Source organism: Perissodus microlepis, chromosome 12 (assembly GCF_051167445.1).
Source record: "Perissodus microlepis isolate ML-2025 ecotype Zambia chromosome 12, ASM5116744v1, whole genome shotgun sequence".
Taxonomy (NCBI): Eukaryota; Metazoa; Chordata; class Actinopteri; order Cichliformes; family Cichlidae; genus Perissodus; species Perissodus microlepis.
Window position 1 is genome coordinate 28,570,720 of NC_140472.1, and position 17,670 is coordinate 28,588,389.

A 17,670-nucleotide genomic window follows, 5' to 3' on the forward strand; every position below is an offset into this window, starting at 1 on the left:
AGATTTTTTTTAAAGGAATGCATCCATTTTTATTGCTGACATCTCCTTTTTCTTGATGTGCCAATAAAGTGGGCGAAGCCTGATTTGCACAAGTTGTCCTTATGCTGAAAACTTTGTTGTTGTTGTTTTTTGCTAGGTCAAAGTATCGCCTCATAAACCCAGAGAGATCTCATCTAGTTTTATCATTTATTTCTATGACCGGCCTCATCCTTCATGTGATAATAACCACCATTACAAGTTTAACTGAGACAATAAACACTTTAATAATACCTCCACCCATCAAAGCTTTGTTATCTTATTGGATGCTTGACACTTAATCCTGCAACTGAATATAACCAGTGCCTATAGCTGTTAGAAACTCCAAACAAAGCTACAAGCAGATCTGAAACCCACTGGATTAAACTCACTTCTTTTTAGTGCAAATCAAAACTTTTTTTTAGCCAGTTCTCCTTGTACAGCTCTATCTGGTCGACACAACCTCTGCAGGAGGTGTTGAGAGGATTGTGCAAGTCTCGTGAGACCAAGGAACACGTCAATCTTATCAAAATCCCCTGTGCATTGATATTTACCCCAGGGGGCAACATCTGTGAACCTGCATTGAGCAAAGGTTGATGTAATTTTGTCTCACACCTGACTGCAGCCTTGAAGTTGATGCCACTTGGGTCTGTCAGCAGAGAAGGTAGGATATCATTTCTACAGCAGAGATTTCTGTCTTTTGAACGTGTTAAGTGAGAAAAGAATAAACTGCTATTTAGACTGCAGGATGTGCATAAAGATTTATTTTTGCTCATAGAAATTCAGACTTGTTTGTGCTGTTTTTTCTATTTTTCCTCACTGAGTATGTACACTGCAGGTTAAACACGGCTCTGGAGATGTATAATGAATGTGTTAAATCAAACATATGACTGAAACGTAGGAATTGATGTGAGCAGGCACATCCACAGAGAGTTAACATCTCTCACTGCTGCTGTTTTTAGATTTTCCAATGCATTTTCAATAGTTAAGGTGTTTTTCTGTGTAATGTGAGAACTAAGTCACCAGTGAGGTTACAATTAATTTGTTTGCATCACAGGACAGTTTATAAAGTTTTTACATAATCTGGAGCAAAGATTTTTCCTCTGCTACTTAATGTTGCCAAACTGCAGTTTTGTAAGTTTATGAACTTTGGTACAGAGAAATCTTGTCAAGGGCAATCTTGAAATTTTGAGGTTGGACTGAGATCCTGCTTATCTTGACAGATTTCAATCTTTAATACAAAGTCAGCATTTGTTAGCCATCTGGTGCAACATTGATTATCAGATTTATTGTTGTTACATCCCTGCAAAAAGACTGATTGCTTTTATTGGTGCAGTTAATTGAACTTGGAGGAAAATATCTGCAGAAAACTTTTCAATTGTTTCTGCTGTTGCTAAATATTCACATTAGAGGGCATTCATTCACTGTGTGCAGCACAGGCCAAGGAAGAGTTATTTTAAGTCTGACATGATTGTTATTCAGTATGTTAACTGGTAATGGCAGCACTTTCACGATTATCTGGGTGAAAGGTGCTGCTTGGAGGCAAAGTAAGTCTACGTGGATTTAGCAATGCTTCTTGCCGCAATACTAGTAGTTTCAACATGCACTGCTGCTGCGTGTGTGATTGGCAGCACATGTGGTCATTGGCTGTGACCTGTTGCACTGACTTTGGTGAATGTCATTCACATATAAATGAGTGGAGTGATGCTGTTTCATAATCTTAACTGCTTGGAGAGTCCTCGGTGGAGGGTTTCTGGAGGGTTTTCATGCTAATTTCATCTTCTCTGTTTCTAGCAGACATAAGCTCAAAGAAAATTAATTTATGAAGAGCAATAGCCCTGCAGTTATGGATGGTAACATTGAAAGGTATGTAAAGAGAGATGAGTCCCTGGGCAAGTCAAATAGATAATATAGGACCACTTCTTTTCAAACTATCTAAAAATTAGATTTTACGATTATCATCAGTTCTCATTCGTGTCATCTCAATGTCTGCTCCAGTATTCCTGCTCAAACTGAGTCAGATGCCACAGATATAAAGACCCACACATCTGTCATACTCAATGGGAAAGCCAAGACGGGCGACTTCAGTGCAACACAGCCTCCAAAGATCCATCCACCCAGTAACACTGAGTTACTGACCCAGCCTCCCATGTCGTCTGAGCAGAAGGGAGCTACTGAAGGATTTTCCACAGGTAAGGGTGAAATGGCGATGGTAACGGTATGAAAAAATGCCTCCAAACTAAAAGAAAATTGTCTGTCCTTGAGTGTAAAGTTTTCACATAAGAAGCTAGAGTGAAAACCCCCCACTTTTTTTCAACAAATTTTTTTCAACTATTGAGTTCCTCTTGGGACTTCCGTACACTTTTTGGCACTTAACTACTTCCACAATTTTCAGCCGATTTTCACCGTTCAAATTTTAAACTATTCTGCTATTTCTGCTAATTCCTGCTATGTCTTTTGGTATTTTCTGCTATTATACTTTTTAAAATATTAAGCTTAATTTGTCCCATTGAAATGAATGGGAAACTTCTGCAATTCTGCTAAAATTTGCTTGTTTTTGAAACTTAACTACTTCCTCATACTTTCACCTAGAAACTCCATTCAAACTTTAAAATGTTCTCAAATTATTGGGCTATTCCTGTATGATTCAGCTTTTTCAGATCTTCTACTGTTTTAATCTTATCCCTCTTTAAGTCTTCAGTTGCAAAATTGTGATTTTTCAGAAAATACATGCGTTGCTATGGTTGCTATGCAATTAACTCAGAGTGCGCACTCGTCCGTTCTGAATTTTCTCTTCATGTCTGAACAACTTCTTGCTACTCGCTCAATTTCCACTCAACTTCCACAAATTATACATCAAAACGTAGGTATTTTTGCTGGCTTTCAGAAAATGTCACTATCATTGCTGTGGGACTTATAGATTTTTTGCAAATCTCCTCAGAGTAACACAAAGTGTGAAAACTCTCCATAGAAACTCAATGGAGAGTTTGTTCAAAATCACCGCTGGATTTCTCTAATGAGAGGCATTTTCAAATTGTCATATCTCCTTAACGAAGCGAAGTTAAGACATAAGGCTTGTCCCAGTATATCTTCAGACACCCCTGACGCTCACAATTCAAGAATTATTTTCTCACCTATTACCGTTCTCAGATGAGTTAGACTTGTTTGAGGGTAGGAAATTTGTCCCTCGCTCAGATTTCTTCAGATTTCAAACTCTGGAAATGAGGCACTTTTTTCTCTTGTCATATCTTTTTGATGGATTTCCACAGAGCCCTGAAAATTTCCATGACTGTTCACCAAAGCCTGCTCTTTCTTACGGTGAAAGAATGATTTTGATGCTCCATATAGATTTAGAGTTACCAAAGGTTGTTTGAGAGCAAGTCAAGGCAGTTTTTGCTTCGCCTCTACTCAGTTACAGTGTATTACAAGTCATATATCTTTAATAATTTATATTTTATCTCTGAATTATGAAGACCTGAAGATTCCCCCATCTCTTCTGAACAAAACAATGTCTTAATGACCGTTCTAGCCTCTACGGTTAGGAAATTATGGCCATTTGTTCGAGGGGAATCCTGAATGTCAGAAATACACTGAAGAAAACTCACACCTCTCTCTGTGTCTGTGTGTGTAAGGGCTGACTACAGCAGGTGCAGCTAATTTAACTGACCTACATATACCAAGCCCAGACTCTCAACAGCTCCTGTTCCCTTTACTCTCTGTGTATGTGTGTCTGTGTATCAATATTTCTCCTATGTTAAAGTATTACTCCTCAATCATAGTATTTCTGCTAAAGCAAAGTACTTCTACTACATCTTAGTACTTCTGCTAAATCATAGTATTTCTGCTAAATCATAGTATTTTTGCAAAATCATGGTATTTGTGCAAAATCATGGTTTTGGGGCCAAATCATGATATTTCCGTTATGTTATAGTATTACTACTAAGTGGAGGAATTTCTGTTATGTTATAGTATATGTGCTGAATATAGTATATGTGCCAAATCATAGTATTTATCCCAAATCATAGTATTTATGCCAAATTACAGTATTTCTGATAAAAAGCAGAAATAGTACCTTTTAGCAGGAATTTCTGCCAAAAGATAGTATTTATGTTAAAACATAGTATTTCTGCTAAATCAGAGTATTCCTGCCAAATCATATTATTTGTACTGAAACATAGTACTTCTGCCCAATCATAGTATTTGTTCTAAATCATAGTACTTGTGCCAAATCATAGTATTTGTGCTAAAGCATCGTATTTGTATGGAGTCATAGTATTTCTTCTAAATCATAGTATTTCAATCAAATCTCAGTAGTTGTTAAAACGCAGTATTATTGCCAAATCATAGTATTTTACCCAATCATAGTATTTCTGCTAAATCATAGCATTTGTGCCAAATCATGGTATTTGTGCAAAAACATAGTATGTCTGCAAAACCATAGTATATCTCTTATGTTATAGTATTACTACTAAGGCATAGTATTTCTGCCAAATCATAGTACTACTGCAATTTCATAGTATTTGAGCGAAATCATAGTATATGTGCAAAAACATACTATGTCTGCAAAATCACAGTATATCTGTTATTTTATAGTATTACTACTAAGTCACAGTATTTTTGCCAATTCGTAGTATTTGTACTAAATCATAGTACTTGTGCCAAATCATAGTATTTGTTGCACATCATAGTATTCGAACCAAGACATAGTATTTGTCCCAAAGCATCGTATTTGTATGGAGTCATAGTATTTCTTCTAAATCATAGTATTTCAGTCAAATCTAAGTAGTTGTGCTAAAACGCAGTATTTCTGCAGAATCATAGTATTTGTACCCAATCATCGTATTTGTGCCAAATCATGGTATTTTTGCCAAATCATGGTATTTGTGCCAAATTATAGTATTTTGGCCCAATTAATAATTCTGTTATGTTATAGTATTACTACTAAGTCGTAGAATATCTGTTATGTTATAGTGTATCTGTGGAATATAGTATATGTGCCAAATCATAGTATTTATACCAAATCACAGTATTTGTGCTAAAACATAGTATTTCTGCCATATTGTGGTATTTGTGCAAGAACATTGAACTGTTATGTTATAGTATTACTACTAAGTCATAGTATTTCTGCTTTGTTATAGTATTTGTGCTAAAACGTAGTATCTCTGCCAAGTCATAGAATTACTGCAATTTCATAGTATTTTGAGGAAATCTGTTATGTTATAGTATTACTACTAAGTCATAGTATTTCTGCCAAATCATAGTATTTGTGCTAAAAAGTAGTATTTCTGCCAAATCATAGTATTACTGCTATTTCATACTATTTAAGCGAAATTACAGTGTTTCTGCAAAAACATTGCATTTCTGCTAAATCATAGTATTTCTGTAATCTTATAGTACTTGTACTCAATTATAGTATTTGTGACAAAGTTTAGTATTTGTACCACAACATAGTATTACTGGTAACAAAAATTCTGCTGATTGAACTCTTTTCAGCAGATTTTTCAGAATTTTCACCTCTTTTCAGCCCAAATTCTGCTCATTCACCTCTTCTGCAAAATTTCCAGCCTTTTCACCTCTTATCAGCACAATTCTGAGCAGCTTCTGCTCGTTTTAGCCGAATTGTCAATCTCTCCACCTCTTCTTTGTGAAAATCAGTTTGGCTCAGTGAGCTAAATAGCCACCCTTAGACCAGGAGGGCCAGGTTCGAATCTTACTCAGGGCAGCATTTTTTTCAATTTTTTCAGCTTTTTTCAACAGACATCTTCAGCGTTAAGGCATCCACACTGCATTTTCGCAGGAAATGCAAATTTTTCTAGTTATGTTTATTATCTTGTTTTAGGTTGGTTTAAATAATTATTTTCAATAAGAAGACTGAATACGTAAAAGCATTTGCAAACTGTAAAAAAGCTAATGAATAAACTTTGTCACTTTAAATGTCAAAACACAAAGGCATTTAAGGCAAGATATAACCTACTCTGTGGGGAAACAAGAAAATAAATATAATTTTAGATATTTTCAGACATAAAATGACCGCAAGCTGGAAGGAAAAAAATTTTTTTGGAAATATGAAAACAAAAAAGACAATAACACTTAAAATTAATCCCTCCTCTCATAAAGACAGATGGCTGCAAGGCTTTAAAATTTCTTAGGAATGCTGAAGCATACATGATTACTGGGTCATCAAGTGCTAAAGATCGTCTTGAACACGCCTTTTAAAACCACGTGAAACACTGTCGAGAATTTTTACTGGATGGCAGAATTCAGTATGTTGTCTGTGTGCTCATTCAGTCCTGTAGCTAAAATTACATGACTTCTTCTGGCTGAACCTGTTTGGTAGGTACGCATTTGTAATGTGGAACTTCCTGTTTCAGCTCAGATAACAGCAGAGGCTTCACTGCACACTGCACATTAAAGTAACTCACCTAGGGTAACAGCACAGAGATATCTGCAGTCCTGTGATACACCTGACTAGCTGTGTCTTTTGACTTGTGATTCATGGAGAGTATATGCAGCTGCCCTTGTTCTCGCAATACAGAAGAGCCCAAGGCAGTTCCCCTGTCGACAGCCCATTTGGCAACAAATCTAGCCCCAGCTGACCAGTTATGGAGCACCGGCAGAGAGCAGGCAGTGAGGCTGAGAATGGAGGAATCAGGGCCAGGCTCAGAGGCTCCCATCACCGTCCATCAGATGTTCCTGGAGACAGTCGAGAAGTATGGGAATCATCCAGCTTTGGTTTCCAAAAAAGATGGCCAGTGGATGACTCTAACCTGGAACCAATACTACGAGCAGTGTCGTGCAGCTGCGAAAAGTTTTCTCAAGGTTTGTTTGCTTGTTTTGCAAATTGTCCTGCATCTGTTGAACAAAAATTACACTTCAGTGAACTTCAAATATAATGCAAAGAAGCTATTTGGCAGTCGTAGATCTTTAGAATGTTATTAATTTGCCTTAAACATTATTTCATAGAGTAAAGTTGGATTTTAAGAATTGTGAAATAATGAAATAATTTAAGCATTTATTTAGCATACACTGCAGTCATTCATTTTAAGGTATGCTGTTGTCATTCATTCACAAAGTTAGTTGTAAACCAAGTTGCCAGAGTTGTCATTTTTAACCAAGAGATCAGCAGATGCTGGGGATCACTCCCAGGGACTCTCCCTTAGACCTTTCCTGCACCTATTCTTGCTCTTTGGCCTTAAAAGGTCTTTGTTGCCTCCTGCATTAACCTCAAACCCAGGCGCTTAGAGGATTTGACACTTGTGCTCCTTTAAAGCGCCAACTTAGAACTTTTAAGTCATCAAATGCTCTGAATTAGAAACAAAGTAACCAAATGATTGTTAGAATTATGATTTAAACAAACATCAACTCGGTTTTTGTTTTGTTTTTTGGTTGTTTTTAATTAGAAAGCTGTGTTTAAGTAACTGAACAATACTTTTTGAACTGAAGGCTGCATAAATCATTTAACTCCTGGCCCAGGTTTTATAAACAGCACTTCTTATCTTACTCTTCTTGATGTGAGAATAGCGTGCTGGAAACTTGGGTGTGTGAAATGCCCAGCTTGTGTTACGTTTTATGTTTCACAGCCATATCTGTGTCCCGTGTGAGTGGAGTGGCTAATGAAACAAGACGCAGAAGTAACGAAGGTATAGGCCTGCTCCGCTGTGTAATTAAAGTCACTTCTTCTTTAAAAGCATCTACCTGTCCTTTGTTTTTATCAGTTGGGGCTGGAGCGTTACCATGGTGTAGGGATTCTGGGATTCAACTCCGCTGAGTGGTTCATCTCAGACATTGGCTGCATCTTGGCTGGGTAAGATCACTCTATAAGGAACTGAATCTGATAACATTTTAAATTAGTCTACTTTTGGACCTGTTTTACCTCTACACTGTCTGACATGCACATTTATCTTTGTCCTTTCTTATCTCAGAACCTCTGTTTGTGTCTCCACCCACATGAGGCTCAGTTAAAATTACGTGGATGTAATATTTGGCATTTTTTCAAGCTGTCAGGAAGTGCAACTTGTGCAGTTTGGACACCGCCACAAACTGCAAAAGTGCACAAATAGAATTCCTCCAATGAATTATATTTGTGTCTCATAGTCTAAAGACATGGAACAGGGTTAGGTTAATTTTTGATTCTAAAATCAGTGTGATTGTGAAAGGCCGTCTGCCTGTCTCTGTTGACTGCCTCTCGCCCTGTGCCAGCTGGGATAGGCGTAATCACCCCTCACTTTAGTTAGTTTTTCTTGCTTAATCTACAGTTTAAAAAAATACTAATTTCTGTTCACCAAACAAAATATATAATTATTTTCCACTTCACATCAAGCTGTAGCCAAACTGGTAACACATGACGGTGACTCATACAAGGTAATATATAGCTCAAGCAATTGTTTGTCCCTTAGAGGGCTGGCAGCCGGGATTTACACCACAAACTCACCAGAGGCCTGTCAGTATGTGGCTGCCAACTGTGAGGCCAATGTCCTGGTTGTGGAGAACCAGAAACAGCTCGACAAAATCCTGCAGGTCGGCAGTTTCATCTTAATTCACCACCATCTCTTTATAAAGTAATACATGTATTACTTGTGAGTGAGGTTCTGTCCTCACATGTTATCTTTGTATCTTTTAACAGGTTAAAGATCATCTACCTCATCTGAGAGCCATTGTTCAGTACAAAGGCGAGCTACAGCAGAAAGCTCCGTTCCTGTATACAGTACGTCTACATAGCAAACATTTATTTACTTATTATTGATGCACTGTTTTGATTCAACCTCCTTATTTCTGTAGTGGGAAGAGTTCATGAAGCTGGGAGAGGACGTGCCCGATGAGCAGCTGAATGCTGTGATTGACAGTCTTCGGCCCAATGAGTGCTGCACCCTCATCTACACCTCTGGAACCACTGGCAACCCTAAAGGAGTCATGTTGAGCCATGACAATGTGAGTAGCACTCACAAGAGATTTCTCTCTCTCTTCTTCTAAAAGGTATTGGCTTTTAAGATTTAAGATTGAACTGAAAAGTCTTTGAATACTGGTCATTTTATTAAGTAGCCATCAAATTGTTAAGGCTTAGATTACAGCTTTTTTCTGTCTTGTTCTAAATCACATGTGTCAAAGTCAAGGCCCACGGGCCACATCCGGTCCGGCGTACATTTATATCTGGCCCGCGAGATCATTTTATATAGATGTATTATTATTGTTATGCATTAGTGATGTGTCGGTCGCAAACGAAATGGCTCTTAGAGCCGGATCCTTGACGTGAACGACGTGAGCCGGCTCCTTATTGCGAGCCGTGGGTTGTTTTTTTTTCTTTCTCTCACCCTCTCTCTCTCTCTCTCTCTCGCACTTATTTCCGCTTCACTCCGCATGCGAGCCTTGTGCTTTGCGCTGGGCAGAGGTGGGAGGGGCGGTAGTTACACTGGCATTGCTGGTAAACCCGTGTGTCTTATTAGTGGAGCTAATGTGGCTGTAATTAAGGAATTTTATTTAAGACGGCACTACGAGACAAAACGTCAGGATAAGCTGAAAAGTACAGACATGTATAGACATGTATAGACAAGAAAAGTATAGACATGATGGACATTGCACAGCTGGCCATCTTCATCCGTGGAGAGGAAATATTGAACATTAAATCGCACGGAACAATGACAGGAAAAGACATTTTTTAAAACGTATGTCAAAGTGTAACCGACATGAAACTGCCCTGGGACAAACTTGTTGGACCTACAACAGATGGAGCGCCGGTGTTGTGCGGTGAAAAAAGTGGACTAGTCAGCAGGATGCGAGTAAAGATGCAGGGGGAGAAATGTACTGCTGAGTTAACAGCATATCACTGCGTCATACACCAGGAAAGGCTGTGTGGTAAAGTCCTAAAAATGGAGCATGTAATGATCACCGTAACGCAAACCGTAAATTTTATCTGAGCTAAAAGTTTAAAGCACCGTCAATTTCAGTCTTTTATGTGGGAAATAGATTCAGAGTTTGCCGACATTCCTCATCATACAGAGGTCCGTTGGCTGAGTTGGGATAACAATTCTCAATAGAGTTTTTCAGCTCAGCAAGGAAATCTGTCAGTTCATGGACATGGCATGTATGATGCGGTGAAGACATTTCAAGTGAAGTTGTCACAAATGCACCAGTGCAACTTGCCTCACTTTCCCTGTTGCCAAGTAATGTTGAACCAAGTCAGCGGACTTTGCTGAACTGCACCTGTGCAGATTCAGATGGACCCGCAGTGTAATGATACACTCAAGGCAAAGAACAACACTGAATGGCCCGCACAGTTTATTAGTTCCATTCCTGAAGCAATGCCCAGCTCCATCTACATACGGCTCCAACCTTGTATATGCTTTCATTTATTTTTTTCTGGGGTTTTTGGCAGCATGTTCATATTTCTAACTTGCATAATCTTGACAGGATATATTTTTATGAAGAGCAAAATATTTAAAGTTAAAGTTTATTTTTTTTAAGTTTATTTAATCTGGAATATTATTCCTGTCTGTTTTTATTCATATTTATGTTTAAAAAACATAAACAGTGTGTTCAATAAATATTTATCTTGTTTGGCCCGCGACCTAAAGTGTGCCTTGAGTTTGACACCCCTGTTCTAAATGATCAAAAGTCAGAAAAACCACAAATTTCACGTAGAAGCGTTTACCTCTTCCAAGGAGATTAGCCAAAATAACTGGCTTAGTTTCGCTTGTTAGCACAATTCATTCAATTCATGGATGGATTTACATAAACATTTTGCCTGAAGTCGAGCCTGATTCAAGTTAGAAGTGAACAACTTTCCAAAATCTGGATCTGGTAAATTTTGAAAGATTTATTTTTTATCATTGCAAGAGAGAGCAAAATGTTACACTTCACATAACACATGAAAACATACCAAACTGAAATAATAAAAACTTAGATAGAGAGATAGTCTTGTACCAATTTACTGCTTTTTAAGTATTTGAGCTATATTTTTTATGTTTCATTTGCATCTGGAATAGTTCATTATGAAGCTCCAGTTTTCACTTCATTAGCTTAGTTCTAGCACCTTTAATAAACATGAATAAAATTGAGTTTGCACAACAAGCTGAATTACTGCAGCATATCTTATGCAGGCTGTAGGATGTAAGGACAAGCTTTTAACTCTTCAAAGAGTTAAACCATAGCACTAGTGGTTCAACCAGAGAGCTTTTATATAATCTGGCGAGTTCTTCTACTGTAATTTCATAATGTTGTTTCGATCAATGTGTGAGAGGAGTACTCTAAAGATTCAAGACAAATATTTGGCGAAAGAAAATACCTGGTGACTTTTTCCCCACTTTTAAATGTGCAGATAACATGGACTGCCCATGTGGGATGTACCATATTAAAAGCAAAAGGCGGTGATGAGATCCTGGTCAGTTACCTGCCGCTCAGCCACATCGCAGCCCAGATGATTGATATTTGGGTCTGCATGGGGTTTGCTGGGACCGTCTACTTTGCAGAGCCAGATGCCCTAAAAGTAAGCATCACTATTACCTCATGAAAAAGGAAACATTAACTAAATATATTTGACTGTAATGACCATTAATTTTTCCAGGGCTCTTTAGTAAACACACTTAAAGAGGTTCGCCCAACTTGTTTCCTGGGAGTTCCTCGTGTGTGGGAGAAGATCGAGGAGAAGATGAAAGCTGTGGGAGCCAAAGCATCCCCAATGAAGAAGAGAGTGGCTGGCTTTGCCAAGTCCATCGGCCTGCAGTACAACTACAGTGTCATGAATGGGTGAGACAGCAGCAGGGATGTTAGACGAACACGTCACATGTTTGTACAGTTTAACATCCCCAGGCCATCACTTTATAACATTCATAACGCATAGAAAGATTTATTTGTGCAGTTGTGAGTGATGGTAATGTCATCGGTTCTTCACGTATTTGTTTATCTCATAGTGTTGAGAACTGTAGTAAATTTGCCTTTCTCAAAGCAGTTTTGAAGTAACTCGGACAAGCCCCCAAACACTGTGAGCGGACTACTTACAGAATAATTTTAGAAACAAGAAAAACATTAAGAAACTTGCACAGTGTACAAGAGGACAGAATAAATAAATTATAAAATTACAAAGTAAAGCAAGAAACATGAAGACAAGAGGAAAGTCTCAAACCAGGGCTGCCGGATAACCCAGAAGAGTGAGGCCAATCAGGTCTGCACAACATAAAAGAAGGTGCCTTAGGCTGAAGCTGGTCAGTTCTCAAATTACTTTGATTTTCTTTGTGTTGGTTAAACAAATAAAAGGAGAAAGAGAGTGAAAAAAAAATCATGCAAGACTCTGGCCAGGCGTTTTGCACTACGGCCAGTGATGCTCAGCTTTACCTAGAAAAACCTTATTTAAAATCATATTTAAAGTTTCGTTAAGTTCATTATTCCTAAACAAAAAAGATCCTCAATAATTTTGATAAAATATTCGTTTATTTTGTGTGTTACAGACAGAATCAGGTGCCGTGGGGCTTCATGCTGGCTAATAATCTGGTCTTCAAGAAGGTGCATGCTGCTTTGGGCTTGGACCGCTGCAGAATATGCTGCACTGGAGCTGCACCGATTACCAAAGACACTCTGGATTACTTCATGAGCCTGAACATCCCTTTGAAAGAGATGTATGGCATGAGTGAAAGCTCTGGCCCTCACACCGTCTCCATCGATGAATACCTCGTCACAAGGTAGACATCGACGTGACTGAAGTGTTGGATTGTGGTTAAAGCAGGGGTCAAAAAATATTGTGTTGAAGGTGATAGATGGTTGTTTTTCATCAAGCATACCTGATAGATTATAGCCAACGTAATAACTGTAAACAAAAAACTGACAGCATCTAATAAGGAAATAGACTTTTTAGCAGTGGCCTATTTATTTTAATCACAGCAACAAAACTTCTTTGAATCAACACTTCAGTCCATCTGAAGTCCTAGATTCACTGTTTCCAGCTCTGATTTTGTTTTTACTGCCTTCTGAGGGGGAAAAAACTTAACTTTGTCTGCTCCTTGGTGCTGAACAGTGGGTTTATTGGAGTTTGTTTTTGTGCTGAGCTTGAAAGTCACTTCAAGCTCTGTAGAGCTCAGGATGACTGCAGAGGCATATTTCTTTAAAGATGAGCAGGTATGTTACAAGTGCCCACGTTGTCCAGTGCTGACATTGACCTTTGATAAACTAGTTACAGGGTAATTCCCATATTACCAGGAACTTACAACAACCTTATATTTGGTTAAACAGCCTGAGTATAAAATACCAGCTTTCTAATAAATTCAAAATAGAGCAGAAGTAAAGTGAACTCTTTTATAGTGAAGGGGAAGTTTGTATGACAGTGCTCATGCTCACACATAAATAGAGGGAAGAAATACTCTAAAATAATAATAATAATAAAAAACTGTATGTGAAAGAGCGAAATATATTTAAAAGCATAAGAATAAGTCCTAAAAGCCTGAGGAAACACCTGTTTATATGTAAAACAATAAAAACATAAAAAAAAATATGACACAACCTCGATGCTTCTGCTTAACTGGGCTCTTTCTGTGACACTTGTGACATATTTTTGTATATTTTGTATATTTTTAGTTTTAGTAATTTGTGTGATGATTGTTTTTTTGACTCCGTTATCTATTATTACCGTGTGTTATTTCAAATATCTTTGCAGTTTGCAGATGATCTCTCTTTTTCATGAGGCAGCCACAGCTCTTTATATATTCATACTTCCCGTCTAAATAAAAATGAGGATGGTTCATTTAGACTAAAGCATCAGAAAACAGACACAATTTGAAAATGTTTGTCCAAACGTATTAAAATATTTAATTTTGTTACGGAGCTTCTTACTGTAAAAAGTCAATAATGTAAAAAAAAAGTGTCAGGGCCAGGAGTTATTGTTGTTTTTAGGAGTACAACCATCTCCTTAAAATGTTAAATGATCATATTTAAGCCACATTTGTGTTATTTTGCTCTGATTTCTATGTGCTCAATTAAAAGTTTTAATGCAGATTCTGGTCACATCACTGGCTTTTGATTTGTCTTTCCAGCTGTGGAAAGGTGATGATAGGCTGTAAGATAAAGCTGGTGAATCCAGATGCAGATGGGAATGGAGAGATCTGTTTCTGGGGTCGTAATATCTTCATGGGCTACCTGAACATGCCAGACAAAACAGCAGAGGCTTTGGATGAGGATGGCTGGCTGCACACTGGAGACCTGGGAAGACACGATGAACAAAACTTTCTGTATATCACAGGAAGGATCAAGGGTAAGCTATAGCTCTGAGTCTGGGAGAAAATGCACCAAAAGACACATTTAGGTTATAGTTGTGACACACTTATCACACTTCTATTGATTGCCACTGGCAACAAAACAGCTGAACCTGTTTCTAACCAAGTTCAGAAATGTTTTCCAATTTCCTAGTTCAAGCACTAAGAAGAGTCTAAGATATAACCCAGTGGGTAAACATGCCATGTCACAAAGCATAAGAGAAAAGTTCAGTTCTGAAGGCAAAAACCTACATAGCAAAATTGGTGTGGCCCAGATCTGGCCCACACACCGCAAAGAATGACGGCCCTTTGGTTTGCCACACACATACTGTTGGTTCTGCGCTGGCCCAAGTGTGGATTACCTCTGGCAAACCAAATCTGGGCCACCATTCTTTGCGGTATGTGGGCCATGTGTAAGTTGTGTGCCGGAACATAATAGTGCAAATGTAACTTGACAAACCTCCGTTCAGACAGTGAATGGACTGATTCTTATTTCTATTCTCCCAGATCACTCAAAGCACTCTGTACAACATGCACCAATCACACACTTTCTCTAAACTAAGTGCTTCCTAAGTACATTCATTCACACTCTTGACATGCAGACTGGAGGAGCCAGGGATCGAACCACTAACGTTCCGACCAGTAGGTGACCTGCTCTATCTCCTGAGCTACAGCCACCTGGTGGCAAATATGAGTAAACCGTCACTAGGTTTTGGATAAAGTGTACACTCACAAACCTGTCAAACCTGCTTTTGAAACGTTGGCTACCATAGCAGTACAGTATTGCAACATGGCATGTGGATCTTCTAACTAAAATAGGAACATAGGAACATAAATAGTACCATCATTGCCAGACCTAGCCCACCTCTGGTTGACATACACCCTGCCATGACACCAGTCAGTCAGAAATGCCAGCTTGATGCCAGACCTGTTTTCTATGAGCCTGAGCCACATAAACCAAACCACAATTGGGCCGGAGGTGGCATGCTGTCAATAGAAAATTGTACTTAGTAGTCAGTATAATCTTTTAATAATATAAGTTTGCATATGGTAGAATACTGCATGTTGACCTTTTGATGACTTAGGCTGTTGTTCACTACAAGACTTTGTGTGCATTCCAGAGTGGTCTGGCATTCACACCCACATCCTGGGAGCATGAGAGAGGTCGTACCTTTTCTTTTGTTTTATGGTAGGGTAAACGTAACTATGTCAGTTTTAGTCTAAGTGCCTTTTGTTTAGATGAACTGCTGGACTTCCAGACCAGCAGGTTTAGGGAAGTCTTTATGGGGTCACACACTGACACCCCCCCCCCACACACACACACACACGCGTATAAACGGGCCAGACCTGTCTGCTATGTGGGAATGGGTTTAACCCAGTAGTAGCAAGGTGTGCCTAATAAAGCGACTGTGAGCGTATATAAAGTTGTCAAAGCTACCTTAGCTTTAACAGTAGTTGAAATATTACCCTAATAATACAACCTCAGAGGAGCTGACACAAACACGTCACAGATTTACCATCTGATTATTTGAGCACTACCAGCATTAAAATCTAACTCCTTTGGGGGAAAAATAGCACACACTTTAGAAGAACATCTTATGTTTTGAAAAGTGTACATTATACATTTGAAAAACAAACAAGCAAACACATAACTTACTTACACTTTGCGGACAAAAATACAGGGCCACCTACACATTAAACCTACAGGAGCTGCTCGGCCACCACGAAGCTCCTGGCACACAGTTTTTGAGCTGATGTTAATGCCAGAGTAGGTTTAATACTCTGCAATTACTGAGTCAGCAGAGCTAGAGCTTCGGCAATGTGAACCTGGACATTTCATGGCTGAGTTCCTGTGATGCCTAGAGACTTACAGTTTTAATTAATACCACTTACAGCTGGTGTAAGATGATTGTCTTCTCTAGCTTTAATTCTTTCTTCTCTTTTTTACACCATTAACTGACATTTTACTCAAGGTAATCCCCATCTGTTTGTATAATAAATTAAAATAGTGATTTGGACATAATGATCAGCAGAATTAAAAATATGCTTTTTCAGAATTTTTGTCTAATCACACTTTTTTGTGTAGTGAGTGCATAAAAGTCAAGTCAAGCGTGGAACTGACTACCTATTTCCACTGTTAGTTGTTTAAAACCCTACAACCAGATATTGAGATACGCCAACTTAATAAGAGGTGACGCGTTTTTGTCTTTCCTGCACAGAGCTCATCATCACTGCGGGTGGCGAGAACATCCCTCCTGTCCCCATTGAAGATGCAGTGAAGTCTGAACTGCCCATCATCAGCAACGCCATGCTAATTGGAGACAAGCTCAAGTTCCTCTCCATGCTGCTCACACTTAAAGTAAATGATCCTCTCTTTTTGCATACAGGCATTGTTGCTGAATAAGCAAAAAAAAAAAAAAAGAGTTACCACTTCTGTTTCTTTTTCTGCAGTGTGTCGTGGATGACAATGGCGAGCCCACAGATGAGCTGAATCAAGAGGCTTTGGAATTTTGCCGGCAGCACGGCGTAAAAGCAACCAAGGTGTCCGAGATTATAGCCAATAAGGAGCCAGCTATTTACAGTGCCATTCAGGCTGGCATTGAGCGTGTTAATGCCCGATCAACATCCAATGCCCAGAAAGTCCAGAAGTGGGTTATAGTGGAACAAGACTTCTCCGTCACCGGAGGAGAACTAGGTCAGCTATCTGAAATTTATTTTCCTTTTCCTACAAGTATAGTACATGTAGTACTGCCATTTAAAATAAGGAAGTATTTGCTTCTGCTTTTTTGTTTTAACTTACTGTTAATCATTTTTAACCGAGGTCAATGTTTTGTAACTGGAGTGACTGCCAAACAGCATTTCCGTGTAGTCTTTTCAGCAGTGATTTAATCTCTTTAAGCTCAGCGGAATGCTAAACTTCATCATGAGATCAAAATAACCCACTTTTCTTTGTTGTCCTTCTAGGACCTACCATGAAACTGAGGAGGCCCATTGTTGTGAAAATGTACCAGGAGAAAATAAATGAAATGTATGCAGTGGCTGCAGGAAAACAATAGAGTGCATTGCACGGGGGTGAGAGGAGGTCATGGGATGTATGGACATACATACTTTTTGTAAATAAAAGACATAAGTCAGAGTCAAAATTTTGCCAAACATATCACTTAAACATGCCACATATAGACTGTATGATGACACAGATACTGCTTGGTGTCTGTCAGTTTCTGAAGGAAATATCATGAATCATAAATCCCACTGTAGCTCAAAAGATATGTAAGATATGTATTTTATACCTGAAGCAGCTGTGTGTATTTAATGATTTTTACAGCGTTAATTGCCAGTTTCCTAAAGGTAATCTCACCTGGCAAAGACTGGAGATTAAAGCCATTTTTATAATGTGAGATGAATATCAGTAGTTTGAATTTAT

At 38.5% G+C, this 17,670-nt stretch overlaps 1 protein-coding gene across 2 annotated transcripts; it reads left to right on the top strand.

Annotated features, from left to right (window-relative positions):
* The first annotated feature begins 485 nt into the window (after positions 1-485).
* Positions 486-17,660, top strand: LOC146376521 (long-chain-fatty-acid--CoA ligase ACSBG2-like). 2 transcript variants are annotated; one of them, XM_084945715.1, is made up of 15 exons: positions 486-679; positions 1,810-1,881; positions 2,014-2,207; positions 6,551-6,834; positions 7,731-7,819; positions 8,412-8,532; positions 8,639-8,719; positions 8,794-8,943; positions 11,327-11,494; positions 11,573-11,754; positions 12,453-12,683; positions 14,028-14,245; positions 16,466-16,605; positions 16,698-16,941; positions 17,211-17,660. In XM_084945715.1, exons 2-15 carry the CDS (start codon positions 1,838-1,840, stop codon positions 17,300-17,302), a joined length of 2,238 nt encoding a protein of 745 aa, XP_084801841.1. In that variant the 5' UTR covers positions 486-679; positions 1,810-1,837; the 3' UTR covers positions 17,303-17,660. The 2 variants fall into 2 exon arrangements, with proteins under 2 accessions (XP_084801841.1, XP_084801840.1); XM_084945714.1 differs by lacking the exon at positions 486-679 and having other exon boundaries at positions 1,705-1,881.
* The last annotated feature ends 10 nt before the right edge of the window (positions 17,661-17,670 follow it).

Excerpts from the sequence above, each read along its gene's own strand:
- LOC146376521 (XM_084945715.1), top strand. The coding sequence starts at position 1,838 with ATGAAGAGCAATAGCCCTGCAGTTATGGATGGTAACATTGAAAG. Across the intron at positions 8,720-8,793 it reads AAGCTCCGTTCCTGTATACA|TGGGAAGAGTTCATGAAGCT; the intron begins GTACGTCTACAT and ends TTATTTCTGTAG. Across the intron at positions 16,942-17,210 it reads CGTCACCGGAGGAGAACTAG|GACCTACCATGAAACTGAGG; the intron begins GTCAGCTATCTG and ends TTGTCCTTCTAG.